Source organism: Phalangium opilio, unplaced genomic scaffold (genome assembly GCF_054372755.1).
Source record: "Phalangium opilio isolate 3A_F unplaced genomic scaffold, DU_Popi_V2 ptg000354l_1, whole genome shotgun sequence".
Lineage (NCBI taxonomy): Eukaryota > Metazoa > Arthropoda > Arachnida > Opiliones > Phalangiidae > Phalangium > Phalangium opilio.
Window position 1 is genome coordinate 1,152,977 of NW_028324229.1, and position 16,488 is coordinate 1,169,464.

Here is a 16,488-nt window from a genome sequence, read left to right on the forward strand (position 1 = left end):
ACAAAAACTACCATCATCACCATACCGTGTTGACTTTGATGTATAGTTTCGGGTATATATATTGGAACCGCATACACGTTTCAACAAGGCCCTATCCTTTTATATTATAATACTTAAACTTATTATCTTTACCTTTGCATTTTTGCTAAAGCGAAGGTTAAAGATACAAGACTAATATTGTATCTCGTGTGTGTTGATAGAACTTCTTCCATCGTGTTTGGTAGGTATTTTTAACGCGGTTTCTTATTATCAATTGATTAAAATAAAAGGCCTCACAAGTCGCGGGGCGAACAAGTTTGATTTTTGCAGACGAGTAAATATAAGTTCTGGGGGGTTATTTTAAGATTAGACACGTTTTGATGGGCATCTTTCGCCTCATTACGATTTCAATGTGATTGACAATTTGGCGTACTGTATTTTTCTTGACCCCGGACTATACTCTTAGAAAAATTCAAAATCAAATGTAAATTTTCTAATTAGATTTCTATAACCCTAAAGGTGTGTTTCTACGCTCAAAGCCTCAACGACAACAACAACAACCAGGGATAGAATTAATTTTAGAAGTAGGAATGGAGAACGGTTAGTATTTACTTCAGTCCGACTCATAGACCAGTATAGAGCCCCTCCCTCCAACACGTAACGAAAAGTTTAAATTATCTTATTGGCTCAATTAAACTACGTTTTGATGACGTTGCTGACGGGGAGGGCGAAAAATACGTAATTTCTTTCTACCTCTGTCGCTATGACCCGCCTCTTCTTTCATACCCCTCCGTCCAGTGGAAGGGGTCCGGGACTTTGACGCGCGCCCAGATTACTCTGTTCTCCATTCCTATTTCTAAAATTAAATCTATCCCTGCAACAACTATGAGATGTAATTAAAATTTAAATTGCCCGAAGAAGGCAGAACCTTACTCAATACTCAGGCAGTTACGAGAAAATGGGTAATAGGAACTTCTCAATTGTAAATTACCGCACTTACGGTAAAAGGTAATCTGTACATGTGTCGATTTAAATTACCAACCTCTATATATTTATCTCAGTAAAAACTTAGTCGCAACCGGGAAAAAACGTGCCAATAAAGAAGGCAAAAACCCAAATTTATAAAATATATAGAAAAACAGATTGCGTCACAAAAGAATGTTCTATAACAATAGAGCACCCCTTACGTGATATAAGATGCAAAAATCCGCCCTCCCATAATTCCGTCCCCATCTTGTGACATTCTTATCCACTTAAGTACCTTCCTTTTGGAAGCCAAGGTCGTATTCACCATCCCCCCCTCTTCCTTCATCAGTCATCACTTTCTCTTTTGTTTCACAGTGACTGACTTTTCTTCCCCCCTCCGGTGCTTCAACTTTCTTAGACATTTAAAAGACTTATTCCACGCTCCAGCGAGCACAGATACTTTCTCTAAGGAAGCTAGAGGAAGGTAGGGTAGGGGGAGGACAGCACCACCTTGTCTCTGACGGCAGTTGCGTAGTTTATGGCATGGTATGCTATAGTCCCAAATGGGTCACCCGTATACGAGAAAGAAGAAAAAAATGTGTTTTTATTCAGTTTCTTTAGCGTATAACCAGGATGGTGACAAGCCAAATACACCCACCTGGTTCAAATTGGAGTAAATAGAAATGGTTTGGTTTTAAACGCGAACGTGTACGGCAAGACATGCATGCAATAAGCGCGTTTTAAATCATTCCACGCAATTTCTTAACCTATTTAGTATAAGATACTGAAATTAGTTGAACTTCCTAACAAGTCTCTTAACCCTTAATAATACTCCATACCAGAAGGGGATAATAGAAGAAGGATGACACTCTGTGTCCTCTTAATACTTTCGATATGTAACATGATTCTTCCCAGGTTCACCCTTTTGGTTTGTTTTCCTACTCATCAAACTTCAGATGGGAATCGCACCGTGCTGGGGTGATACTAAATCCTCAGCAATCAACCCACAAACCTTGATTGTCTTGACGTGGGACAAAAACGCACAAGCGCATGCGCCTTGGCAAAAAGTTAAGAGCTAATAGAGTAATGATGAGGGAACTATTTATCGGTACGTTTGTGATTCGGTTTAGTATCTTTGAGCACTCCAAATGTTAAGGGATGTTGGGAAGAATCATGTTACAATTACCTCGAGCTTTGTACACTTCTCTCGAAGAGAAGTATTATATACTTCTTTAGATACTAATCTTAAAAAATAAAAATTAAATTAAAACCAAATCCACCCCCTTCGATTCGACCGATTGTCTGAACCGTAACGCATGGAAGCCTTGCGGGTTTTGGCGTTGTAGGGGGATAGCTTTAAAATATCTTGTCAATTAAGTAGGTAGTTATAAGGGTGTTTACCGATTTCCCTCGAGTCTTTTTAAGTAATTTTAAAAACCGACGTAATAAAAGACATCCCACCTTGGTTGGTGATCTTTTAGTTATACGTAAGAATACGTTAAGAACCCCGTGACATGGCCTAGATCGAAATAAAATAAAACAAAACAGGGGTGTTATACTGAAAGAAAGACATTGCCAAATTCCGTCTTGTCACCAACTAAGATTTATAAAGCTTTAAAAAAGAAAGTTAAACCCCGCCTTAAAGGGGTTTAAAAGATTCAATTTTATTCAGTCAAAGACCACTTCAATTAAAACAGCGCGGGGGCGGACATAGATATCAGAATTATATACATATAAATACAAACAAACAGAGTAAACTTAGAGAACAGGCCAAACAATTTTTATCCACAGTGGTCATACTTTTCACTAAAGGGGCTAAGGGCAGTTGGTTAAGTCAAGAAGTGATATCTTGTTTATTAGGGAGAAGTTATAAGATGCCTAAGTATTCGCGCGCCATAGTCCCAGTCCCCCTTTCAAAATACAAGGGGGGCCGTAAATTAGGCCGGGCTATTTCACCTCTCCTCAGTCGGAAAATACGTAATTTTCGTCATTCGCGTCGCGCTGACGTGAGTTTTCAAGAACCAATGAGATGCTGGTTGTAATTTAGAGGCGGGGATTAACTCCGGACCTACGTTTGGACTGGAGATAAAGCTAGAAATGTGGCAAATTTATATCTTCTCCCTAATAAACTAGATATCACTTCTTGGTATAATGTTATGTTACTTCAACTTTTCCTTTAAACTGCCAGAAGTTCTTGGTTAAGTACTGAGTGAAACTGAACTGCTAGGCTTTACCCTTTCACTCTGCAATCTCTAGTCTTGACTCACGTACCAACAACCAGGCAACCAAAAAACCTTTTCATGGAAACTGAAATACTTCTTGAACCTATGATATTTTCTGATATCTATGGGTGGAATTGAAACGGATACCTGGATATAGGTGGACAAAGAAAAAAAAACTGAAGGCGCGTGTTCTCCCTTAATAACAGTGCTTCTTATATCAGAGGAAAGGGTATGGCACACTTTAAACTCGCGCTACCATGGCGTCTATGAATACCATGTGGGTTCTAGTTTTTTCTTATTTATTTTATATAATTTTGTTCATCAAACCGGAAAGTCTATTCGGTTGCTCTTAAAAGCTCTTACGTAATTTCATTTTCTGCCTTATTATTTTTATATTATGGGACTGTGAAATAATAAAAATTAATTTAACTATTGTAAAGGTAGTATACTAGCTTCGGGTTAATTTATTTCTGATTTAAAATTTCACTTTTACTTTAATTTAAGCGTTTAAAACCTCACGCTTCAGTTAAGGCGGTACGTTTGAATACGTAAAAAATTGTAAATAAATAAATTAGTTATTTAATTAAATAACTCTTTTATATAAGGACTAAATCCCCCTTCACGTACCCCCAAACAAAATTGGCATGGCATCTTAAATACACGTTCTTTATCAATATTTAATCTTAATTTGAATTTCGTGGTCCCCAAAAGTCATCTTATTGCCAAGTTTGACAGGCTAATCAGATAAATTTTACATTTTATTTTTTTCCCGCCAAAATATCTCTTCAAACACCTGCGTGTCTGGTGCGAAAAAAACGCGCGGTTTTTGGTCCACGCGATATAGTAAGAGGGGTTGGACAAAGTTAATTTTATAACGATGTTTGATTGAGTTTTAAATGTATGTAATATAGGAAAGTGTCCCACTCAATCTCTTCTATCAACCTAATCTTGTTCGAACGGTAGTTTTTGGCGGGAAATACGAGAGCTTGTTCTTGTGTGGGAAGGTACAAAAACTTGAGAACATAGTCTGGGGATAAGACGGTAACCTGCATGATCCCCATAGTATTCATGGTGTTACATTAGGGTTTAGATTAGGTTAGGTAGGGTTTGAATTAGGTTAGGTTGAGTAAGGTAAGGTTTAAATTAGGTTAGACTGAGTTAGGTTAGGTTGAGTTAGGTAGGGTTTAAATTAGGTTAGGTTGAGTTACGTAGTGTTTCAATTGGGTTAGGTTGAGTAAGGTAAGGTTTAAATTAGGTTAGGCTGAGTTAGGTAGGGTTTTAATTAGGTTGGTTTGAGCCAGGTATGATTTGAATTGGGTTAGGTAGGGTTTAAAATAGGTTATAGGTTGAGTTAGGTACAGTTTAAATTGGGTTAGGTTGAGTTAGGTAGGGTTTAAATTAGGTTAGGTTGAGTTAGGTAGGGTTTAAATTAGGTTAGGTTGAGTTAGGTACAGTTTAAATTGGGTTAGGTTGAGTTAGGTAGGGTTTAAATTAGGTTAGGTTGAGTTAGGTAGGGTTTAAATTAGGTTAGGTTGAGTTAGGTAGGGTTTAAATTAGGTTAGGTTGAGTTAGGTAGGGTTTAAATTAGGTTAGGTTGAGTTAGGTATAGTTTAAATTAGGTTAGGTTGAGTTAGGTATAGTTTAAATTAGGTTAGGTTGAGTTAGGTATAGTTTAAATTAGGTTAGGTTGAGTTAGGTATAGTTTAAATTAGGTTAGGTTGAGTTAGGTATAGTTTAAATTAGGTTAGGTTGAGTTAGGTATAGTTTAAATTAGGTTAGGTTGAGTTAGGTATAGTTTAAATTAGGTTAGGTTGAGTTAGGTATAGTTTAAATTAGGTTAGGTTGAGTTAGGTATAGTTTAAATTAGGTTAGGTTGAGTTAGGTATAGTTTAAATTAGGTTAGGTTGAGTTAGGTATAGTTTAAATTGGGTTAGGTTGAGTTAGATAGTTTTTAAATTAGGTTTGGTTGGGTTAGGTATGGTTTAAATTAGGTTATAGGTTGAAGTAGGTTCAGTTTAAATTGTGTTAGGTTGAGTTAGGTAGGGTTTAAATTGTGTTAGGTTGAGTTAGGTAGGGTTTAAATTAGGTTAGGGTCAATTATAGGTCTGGTTGAAGTATTCTAGCCCACAATCTTAAACTCTTTATCAAATTTCACGTTAGCAATTCAAAGATCTTTTCAAAAAATGAAAAGGAATGTAATTACGTCATTAGAAAATTCTATCAAAAGTATAAAATTTAAATTTTACACCTATCAATCGTAAACCTGAATTAGGAGCACATTTTTATTAAAATTCCGCAGAAAACTTTATCCAATCCTTATATAAATTCAAACCCACACAATTTTGTTACACTGACATAAATTCATGAATGAAGTCTTTAGTCCGAGACTCCACGTGATTAAAAAAAGCGGGTCCAATATAAGCAGATATAGAATAATAATAAAAAAAAAGAAGGTGGATGATTACGTAATGCAATTCCAAGCACGATATTTAGGCCTTTTTAAGTATAAGGGGAGAAACCGGGCAGCTGCCTCGCGGCGGCGACGTAGCCGAACGACGTATACATATTCTAAATCAAACCAATCAAAAAGTCTAAGTTAATCATTTCACCTGCTCGGCCTAGCGAATCTCTCTCGGATGCCGATGGAGAGAGAGAGAGAAATCTCTCCGTTAGAAAAATTCTCCCGCCTTTTTTCGATTTTGAAAAGGGAGACTAAAACAATTATGCTCCCAAGAAAAAAAAACTCAAAAATAAATAGGGTACAAAGGGACTTTTCACGATAAAAAATAGGGACCTAAATTTTAGGGACTTTTCACGATAAAAAATAGGGACCTAAATTTTAGGGACTTTTCACGATAAAAAATAGGGACCTAAATTTTAGGGACTTTTCACGATAAAAAATAGGGACCTAAATTTTAGGGACTTTTCACGATAAAAAATAGGGACCTAAATTTTAGGGACTTTTCACGATAAAAAATAGGGACGTAAATTTTAGGGGCTTTTCACGATAAAAAATAGGGACCTAAATTTTAAGGACTTTTCACGATAAAAAATAGGGTGAAATAGGGACCTAAATTTTGAAAGTAGTAATTAGTAAAACAAAATGACATCTTCAATATATAAAAATGTCTTAAACTGATACGATTTTAAGTATTAATCGAAGTTAATTACCATTATATCATTATATTAACCCGCTTTTCAAGAAAATATCGAGTTATTTTGAACTTGTTTAACAAATATTTTTGTTTATAAACTGTGGAAAAATCGGGCAATTTAAGGATCAAATACCGATTTTAGGGTAGATTAAGGACCTTGCAAGAAAATAGGGACTTAGAGACTTTTAAGGACCTGGTAGGGGAGCCCTGCTAAGCACTGCTTACTCGTGTAAAGTTATTTAAATCATGTTAACTTTAGAAACGAAAAATAAAAAAAAGTAAAAATAAATAAAAATATTGATAAAACAAAGCAAATCATCTTCCCTTTAAGTTCTAAAAGAATCACGGCAGTTTTCCATCCAAAGCTGAAACCTACTATTCCGTTATGAACGCTTTTTATTGCGGGGGGGAGAGAGAGTCACGAAAGATTTTTATTTTTTTTTTATTTAGAATCAGCGGCGAAAGGAAGCGCCGGTCATCCCGTGTTTCACGGTATGATGACCACGAAACAACGCTTAGAGAGTCTACTGAAGTCACTCGAACAAGAAGAGAACGAAAACGTTGTTAAAAGCCAGCCAAAGGTATAAGCCTTAACTTACAAGTACTCTATTTTATAACGGTCTTCGGGTAAATTCGATTTTTTTTTCTTCTAAACAATACACACTCCCTCTTAAAGTGGAGTTCCATTATGAAAGATTTATTTTTTTAAAATTTTTTTTATCAGTTTCTATTTTTCTAAGGGTAACATTTTTGTGCACCTGTTCAGTTTCGGATTGGAATTTTTTGGATCGTGTGAAAGTTATTAACGTTGTTAAAGAGAAAGAAAGAGAAAGAGAGGTGAAATTAAAACTGGGTTACCTTGGGTGCATGGGTGGGTTTAACTGTTGTAAGGTGGTAATGATTTTTAACTGTGTTACAAATAATAAGGGACGCGATAATTAATTAGTGAAGTTTAGGGTCAAGGGGTGCCACAAATTAATGTTTAATTTCAAGTTTTTCCCTGACCATCTAAAGTCAGAAAAGTTACGTTTAAAATTTACTAATTACTTAAAAATACAGGATCACTAAAACACTGAAATTATAACTCGAAATCAGTGTCCCTTAGGGCAAAATGGCGATAGAAGTTATATTTTCAACTCAAAATCGTGCACCCAAAGAACATCCCCTTAATTTATGCTTGACTTAGCAAAAATACCCTGTACAGTATTTCATTAACCAATTGGTTATATTTATAAAAACGAAATTGCCCGAAAACAACTGAACAAAATTTTCTTCACTGCATTGAAGTATATATAATTTTCTTGAAAATTGGGACTGACAATTCATTAATAAATTAACCAATTAAGTTATCAAATTATGTTTGAAAGGATGTTCGGTAAGATAATTTGGTTAACTAGGTTAAACACGAATAAACATCAAATCGATTAAAGTTATAATAACATACGTAATTTCTAAAACAAGATATTTTCTGGTTTCCTTTATAAAGTAATTGGACCACAAAACACGTCGACGAACGACGTATATCATCATCGTTTGAATTTAAAGAGGTTAACCACACGGCTAACCTCAAGAAGCACCATCGTATATACCACAAAAATTAAAATTCCTTCGTCACGATCTAGTAAAACCAGGGTCATATCAAATTTGGCGAAAAGTCAACCTCATCTTCAAGTATACTACAGAGTGTTTCTCATAAGTCTGCCATAAATTATGTGGGGATGTTCTTTGGGAAATCAATTTTGAGTCGAAAATGTAACTTCTATCCATGACATTTTGTTGTCCGGGCCACTGTTTTCGAGTTATGATTTTATGGGTGTTTTAGGGATGACCCCTTAATTAAATTAGAAATCATTGTCTAGTTCAGTTGTCAGGGTTCGTACGAAAGTTTTACATTGAAAATCCCTGACTTTTCCAGGTTATCCCTGACCAAATCTTGGCAGTATCCCTGACCATTTTAAGGTGTTTACCAGAGCCCACTTCATCACACCTAGCTCATATTTACCATTACTCGAAACATGCTTTGATATACCAAACGAAATCCCTAACATATCCCTGACATTTTAGGAAAACATTTTAAATCCCTGACTTATCCAGGTTCCGTACGAACCCTGGTTTCATAATTAAAAATTTTAGGGGTCATCCGTAAAATACTTAATCCAATCTTAACTCGAAAACAGTGTCCCTTGAGGCAAACAAAATGAAGATAGAAGTATAGAACACTTTCGACTCAAAATCAGATCACGCAAAGAACATCCCCCTTAATTTATGGATGGCAGACTTATCAGAAACACCCTGTGTATAAGTCCTTTCACTATATACTATACGTGACAGCGAAATTCTAATACATTTATATATATATATATACAAACACAATCTTCAAATAATTCAAAATCAATTTTTAAAATAAATCAAGATTCCCTTGAACCTTAAAGTGTACCTCTCATAACTAGTTTCGCAAATAAAACTCGAAGTGAAACATATTCCTGCAGAAAACTTTTAAACGAGTCTCTGAAACAATTCCACTACTGATTATTTAAAATAAAATGAACATTTTCCTTTTTTCATTTTTATTTTTTTAATTTCATCTGGTTATCCTTTAAATTTTAACTAAATCTCTTTTACTCGCTTTTGAATAAAGACTATATCTATTTAATTCCGTAACATGACAGAGTAATTTCCATATAGATTTCCCGCCTAACAGGCTAAACCAGTGTCATCGTGAACATGCCTATATCGCAGCGTAGAAGCTTGGCTTCTTTCTTTCTCTTTTTGATGATAAAAGGTTTTAATAACGGAACAAAGTTAAATGCTAACCCGTTTCTACGGTGGCGCTGCTATACAGATGACCGCCGGATCACCTTAGAGCTTAATCTTAGAGCAAAATTGTTGTAAATCGTGCAACTAATTGTAAAATAATATCTCAAATATTTAGGATTAAAATTAGAGGGTAGACTTTTCCCAACTATAGCCGCGTTTACACGAGACACTTTGGAACCGTTTTCAACCGTTTTGGAAAGGCCTAACACTTTTAAAAAAATAATATTTGCATTTTCTCGTGAAAGATCTCTGGTTTTATCAGCTTAATATTATTTTTTGTACATTCCAAAACGGTTTAAAACGGTTTCAAAGTGTCTCGTGTAAACGCGGCTTATTTCCCATGATTGAAGTTTTAGGCCAAAAATAGGCAATATTATCAGTATATTTTCAAGAATAATACTTTTAATAAATTAACTCTTTAGATTAAATTTGAATTTTCCTAAAAAAAAAAAAAAAGCATGAATTTTTCCTCAGTAAATCAAAATTTCCTGACTTAGTTAAAAATTTCTTATGTTTTTCTAAACTTTTATCAGATTTTAATTTGCTTGACCAGTAATTAATTAATTATACAAATTTCTTAATCCCAATTTTTTAAGCGATATCTTAATTCGTAATTAATAAATAATTAAATATATTGTTTGAACCCTAATTTTCCTGAGCAGTAAAAATAGATATTTTTGAATCCCAAGTTTTAATATATAATTAAATATATTGCTTGTACCCTTTTAACTCTACACCAATCCTAGTAGGTGTGGCTTATAAAATACTCTTTTCTCATTGGTTCCCGCACCTTGAACAAGCCAATTTAACCCACTCCCTTAAACCTTAGAAAATACCAAAAATTAAATCCACAATTTCTCGCGCAAAATAATAACAATAATCAAACACCGCCTAAAATAGACATAAAACCTATTATCTCTCAAACAAATAATTCTTCTCTCACTGTAAGCTAGCTAGCTCTACAAAAGCACCCTTTAAAACGAAACCCGTTATTTTAATCCGACATACGTCAAAACAAAAGAAAAAAATTAATTAAGTCCAAAATCACGACTAAAATAATTAGAGAAACGTTGTCTAATATGAAAATCAATATACAATGTATCAAGAATATAAATTGAAAATGGTTTACTTTACTTTTTCTTTAAAGCCTTCATAGAAAGTATATGGCTGCGAAGATCATTACGAATTTGCATAATGATATTATTCGCGAATATTCAATTAACACGCTTGAGTGGGGGGATAAGCTTTTAAGTGTATTAAAAATATAACCTTTACTGTATTCCTCTTTTTCAATCGAACAAAAGTTGTACGATACCGAGTTTCACTTAACTAACAACTATAAATTAAATTGTTATCCATTACGGTAGCCAAGTAGCCTAGTTTCGAACTTGCTACTTTATTTTATAAAAATTAAGTTTTCTTTTTAATTATCTATTAATGTGATTCGGATGAAGATGAAAATGATTCGATGATATCATCGCCTTTGAAAAGTGATATCGCCGCGCAAATAAATCGTTTAGAATTTAATGGATAATTCATTTTGAAATTAAATTAAACATCAATGATGAAACTAGAACGGAAGGAATCGGGGTTAATTTTCAAAAGAGGAAATAAATTCGGTATAAATATTACGAAATGGATTGATTATAAAAACCGATCACTTTTCAGGTTTGAACTATGAGGTAATGTTTTACGATCGCTATACGCGGGAGTCCCGGGACTCCGGGGTCGATTTTAATTCCAAATTTCACACCCCATCCAATTACTTTAACACAATGGCGTGTTATGGTCAGCTTCAATTTCAGGAGCTGTGTCAAACAGCGGTTTGGTCTATTATTGATGGCCAATATAGCATGATGACCGCAAACTGACCCCATATTAATCAAAAGCAAACCTCTCCGGACGTAGACAAGCCTATCGGAACCTGCAATCAAAGCAAACCTAACCTAACCTAATACTAAATGCGTTCAATTTACTATAATTCACTTAAAAACAATGCAATATCAGATGAATCGTCAATCGTGAATTTGAAACTCCGCTCCCATAACGCTGCTTTTCTACGAAACCTATTTAAGTAACGCTATTTTTCGAGAATATCTGATCCTAGACAATACAACTCAGACAAAGCTAAAACTTCAATTAACCTTTCACCCAAAAATGAATTACGAAAAAATTGAAGAAAAACTTAAAAAATAAATGCAAATAAATTTATACAAAACTCACTTTGGTATCGTCCCAATTCATTCAACAGCCTTAATTGTTCAGAACACGTATACGCGCCTGAATTGCTTAAAATAAAAATTTTAAAACTACCGAATTAAAAATTCGACCGGTGAAATCCAAAATAATTCAATCAACTCGTAAGAACCACCACGTGCGATGAGATGAGACGAAACGTTTTAAAAAAAATCAAAATTCAATCCAAAGAAAACGTCCGTTGAAAATTTAAAACACCGATGTATGTTCTTTCATTCAGAGATAAATCAGGTAACAAAATATCCAAAGGGAGCATGCAGCGACGGAAGTCGATTGAAATTAATTAAAAAAAAAAACAATATCCAATTAAGCACAACCGTCGACCGCACTGATAACGACCGCACGAGGTGAACAATTATAACTAAATTTCAAAATCTCCTTCTCCATGCAAGACGATGCTGACGCGAGAGAGCACGAGGAGCAAAATCCCTTACGACGGAGAGAGCGGTAAAATATACGGAATAACACCATCCGTGGATGAGCAAAAGAGATGCGGCGATGTCTAAGGCAGATTCCGTTATACAGCACCACTTACGAAGTTACGACAAAGGGGAAGATCAAGGCATACATATACTGACTCAACAGGTTTTCTCTAAGAGTGAGAGAGAGAGATAGAGTAAGAGAGAGAGGTTTGGTAAGAGGGATCTATCTAGCTCCGCGTCTCGGAGTCGAATGAAGGCGCCCCGCTAAATTCGAGGTTAGGTGAGAAGTCTCTCTCTCTCTGTTCCTTAGAGTCTTTTAAAAAGCATACACACAGGGGAAGATATCTACCACCGGCTTTGGCTCGACATACGGAGAGAGAGCTACTGGCTATGCGTTCGTAGGAACTTGTAAAATAGAGAAATCTCTGGTTAATTCCCCCTTTATGGGTGTATTCCAAAAAGAAAATCGCCAAGTTGCTCTTCCGAAGTTTGTGGCGCGAGTTTAAGGGGACGATCTCTCTTTCTCTCTCCGTAAGAGTTAAGCGGTCTTTAAAACTTTTAAATCCCACCTATTTCCTCCTCTTTCAACAGTTTGGTTGGTCCGAAATTTTGCGCCGGAAAGGATGGTGGGACAAAATGGATGCATTGCGTTTACTCGCCAAGTTATATACTGAATTAACCAAAGACTATATACACATGAATTGAGGTCAATACGATGGGGAAGAAAATACGATTATGTTCAGATGATGTGTTGGGATGAGTTGGGTGATGATTTTTAACTGCGGTTTTGCTTGATTGCTTGCCAGAGTTTTGGGATTAACTTTTCGATGGTTCAAGCCTTCGGGAACTTACGCGAGGGAGAAATTTTCTTTCACATTTGATTAATGTCTATTAAATTTAACAATACGAGAGATTGAAGAAATTATAACAGAGCTTCAGTTTAAATTCTCTGACTTTCCCAGCTGACTATTTTCAGTGATTTTTAAGGTGACCCTTTTAGCCCCAAAGTTGTCAAAATCAACTCGAAATGTTATTTTTTTTTTAAATCATCATTTCCCTAACAAAATCTAAGTTCTTGACTTTAATTCCAGGTCATTTTAGTCCATTTTTAAAATTCCATGACTATTCCAGGTTGTCCCTGACTTAAGGCAACCACATTAACTCAAACCAAGCCATTTTATGAAATGGTCCAGATACGGTATAGAAATCAGCTTCAAAGCCTTTTCAATACATTTTAGATAACCGGAAATGCTTTACAATACATTAAATTATCAACACACCAAACCCCTACATTCGTAAAACGTCTCCTAAGATACGCTTAATTGAAAAATACCAACCCAAACTTGAAACCTTAGTTACTAATTACTTCAAGTTACAGCGATAAAGTAAATTTAAATAATTAGGCAAAAAAGAGCGCCGAATTGCGTATTACATTTCCAATCCGTAGAAAGATAAATAAATAAAAATTTTAGCACACTGACCCATAAAGGAAAAAAAAATGTAGGCTTCTCAAAACTCATACAGCGCAATCAAAGCTAGAATACATGCACGAAGTGCACCGCACAGTGCCAACAAAATGTGAATAGAATGAAATAATAAATAATAAAAAAAGGTAATAAATTTCCATTTGGAGAGAAAATTATTTCGTAATCTATTGAAAAGTGAAAGTGTTTTCTTATATATATAATCCCCCCCCCGTTATTTCATTTTCTTTTGAATAGAACCACCGACGAACGTAACGGCGCGCGATGATTAGGCCTAGATACTGTAGTTTTAATATGGTCGATCTCCTGACCCTTAACCCGCACCTCAGAGGAGGCATTGCAGCTAGCGCCGCGCGAGAAAACTTGTTGTGGCCGACCTGGTTCACTCCATGCGTAGCAGACCAGAAATGATGCCACACCATACCGCTAACACCCCCTCCCTAACTCCCTCTCTCTTTCTTCAGTATTTACAGAAGTATACTAAACGAAAAATCTTGAAACTTTACAAATTTTCCCTCACAGTTTCAATCAACTACGAATAGATAGTTTTCACACACGGAGAATTCATACCATTTACACCAGGAGGCCAGGCTACCTGGAAGGCCAAAGCAAACGGGTTGGCCCGGCGTCCTGGTGTAAATGGTATGAATTCAACATGTGTGAAAACTATCTATTAAAAATTGGGCAGAATTTAGAAGAAGCATAAATAAAAACTTCGCGTGAATTTATTTCTGACACTTTCTTAATTCTTACTCCGTTTCCCCTTCATAGAACTTTCCCGTAATCCAGGTTTTTCACTTTCTAGAACCGTTTCTTATCTTTTGAACATTGAATAAGTGATAGAGGGATCATTTATTGTTGTTGTGGTTTTTTGTGGTTGAAATATGGATAGTGTGATGCCAGTTTTGTTTTTGTTTTCACTGCTGCGCAACTGTATTTTTGTTTATGATTGCAGTGAATAAATTAACCTGATACAATACAATTCATCCTTACATAGGCTTCCTTTTTTCAATGCTTATAAGTAATGTTTCTTTATAGTTTTTTTTAAAAAAACTTATGTCTATACCTCTAAACAAATACGTTTCTTATAAAACTTGATTCACGTTCACGGTGGTTGCTGCGCCAAGAAATTCTAATTTATAGGGTAAATATAGATTTTCAGACCCATTGAGCATTTGTTTGTTTGGTACCCGTTTGACAATGACTATTTTATCTATGACATGTTCGAAGCCAAACCAGAACTCTGACGTATTAAAGTATGTCTTTATCCTGCCTATCCATTTGGCGCAAAAATTTGAATTAGTGAAACTATCAGGCGTTTTAATTTAGGGATGGGAAAACTTAAAATAGGTCCCAAAGTCCAAACTAATTCGTAACATTTAAAGCACAGGGACGTAACAAAGCGAGTGACAAGACCAAAAACTTCAAGTAATATTACTTACGACATTTCATTAAATTATCCAATGACGTCCAAGCACGTATAAAGGTCATCCATGCAGACAGTGCATACTGCCCTGGACCTTGATTCCTCAATAATCTCAATAATGACCACACGTGGTCCATCGAAGAAATACCATCAGTGAAATAAATACCTGCAATTAAAGCAAATTCCATATTAATTAATAATAATTAACGTTAATCCAGCTCAATATTCCCATACACTTTCATTAATAAAAATTAAAATACTTATAGTACTAGAGAAAAATTTGCCTAACAATGTAAAATGCCTTGAATTTACCAGGTATTCCATATTTTCTAGGTAGCAACCCATTGAAGTACACCCTATTTATTTATGGACGCCCCCTTATCGAAAACCTATTTGCGGTTCCGGCGAATTCGTTTTCTCCGGGAAATCTTTCATCCGTGACGAAAAGGAGAAGAGTCTGCAGGACCAGACTCCAAAGACCAGAGTTGTTGTAAGGGAGAATACTTATTTTCTAATAGCTCGTTATCTACTCGCCATCTATGGTGCTCTCTACGCTAAGGACTGAGAAACAATCTAACACACAACCCGGATTAATTACGACTAAAGAAAGGAAAAGTTTTCATTCCGAAGGGGGTCGAAAACCTTTTGAACCCAACAAACGTTCCCATCCTGTCTAGCATCCGATACAGTAGATATACTCATTTTTTTCTTAGATTAGTTCATGGGTTACAAGGGAAAGTAAAATGCTAATTTAAAGCCTTTCAGCGTTTTAAGTCCATAAATTCCCATGGAAATATTTTTTCTTCTAATTCTAGATAGCCTAGCTGCCCTGGGATAGTTTCATAGTCAGTCTGTCAGGGACTTGGAAGCATTTGAAGATACAAAAATGTAAATTGCATCGAGCTTTCAAGTTTTAGGGGTGGTTGGAGACATATGTCATTAACTGTGCAACTCTATGAGCTTAAAACACTTGAAAAATACCAAATTTACACAGAAACCTTTAATTTTTGGTCTCTTGCAAGCTTGTTATACATAGTTTACAGGAATGGAGGATTACTACCATTAACACAAGGAGACCAAGCGACTTAGAACGTAAAATCGTCTGCTATTTTCCACTCTAAGTTGCGTGGTCTCCTTGTGCAAATGGTATGAATCCTACTTGCGCGTAAACTATGTATAGCAGCTTTGCCGTTGTGAGAAGCCATATACTTGATTGTATTGTATTAAGTAATTAACTTTAATACGGTGCTAAGCCTAATTATGATTATTTTACACGAATTAGGTTAAATTGAAATCGAAGAATTCATTGTTTTACTTTCCCTTCAGAGGGGGTTGACATAATATGAGAGTTTAATAGCGAGATCTATTTCTTATTGTAATAAAAAATGAGTCGTTTTCTTTTCCATGCTTGAGTTACGTGTGACTAAATTTCCAATCCGCGATACTCAACGCGATAAATAAAGGAGGGAAGTGTATTATTATTTTGTACGACTTCTAAAAGTTTACAGAGCGTTATGTAGTGTCATTTGTAATACGTCTCTTCACACTTGAACAAAAACGAAGAGATTGATATCTGGGGTAATTAAAACAAAACAAAAAAGAGCTCCGGATGGAATGTTATGTCCCTAAGAAAGAAGCACCATTTCCATGAATATTTAAAAATCCTATCAATTTTACTAATTATTAAATAATTAAATTCGGACGTTGTTGAAAAATGGTCTAAGTTGCGCCTGTAAATGTTCTTTTCCTTCTGTATGACGA

The 16,488-nt window shown here is 35.2% G+C and overlaps 1 protein-coding gene across 2 annotated transcripts in view; it reads right to left on the reverse strand.

Annotated features, from left to right (window-relative positions):
- Positions 1 to 14,880, reverse strand: part of LOC149602673 (uncharacterized) — a 66,373-nt gene extending 51,493 nt beyond the window's left edge. Inside the window, exon 1 of one of the 2 annotated variants that reach the window (XM_089860858.1) lies at positions 14,744 to 14,880. Coding sequence is in view for 1 of the 2 variants with exons in the window: in XM_089860857.1 (XP_089716983.1) it covers positions 11,363 to 11,383 (21 nt within the window). In the remaining variant the exon portion in view is untranslated. Of the gene's footprint in view, positions 1 to 11,362; positions 12,163 to 14,743 lie in introns of those variants that run through there. The other variant, XM_089860857.1, reaches the window with a different exon arrangement.
- Positions 14,881 to 16,488: the final 1,608 nt, after the last annotated feature.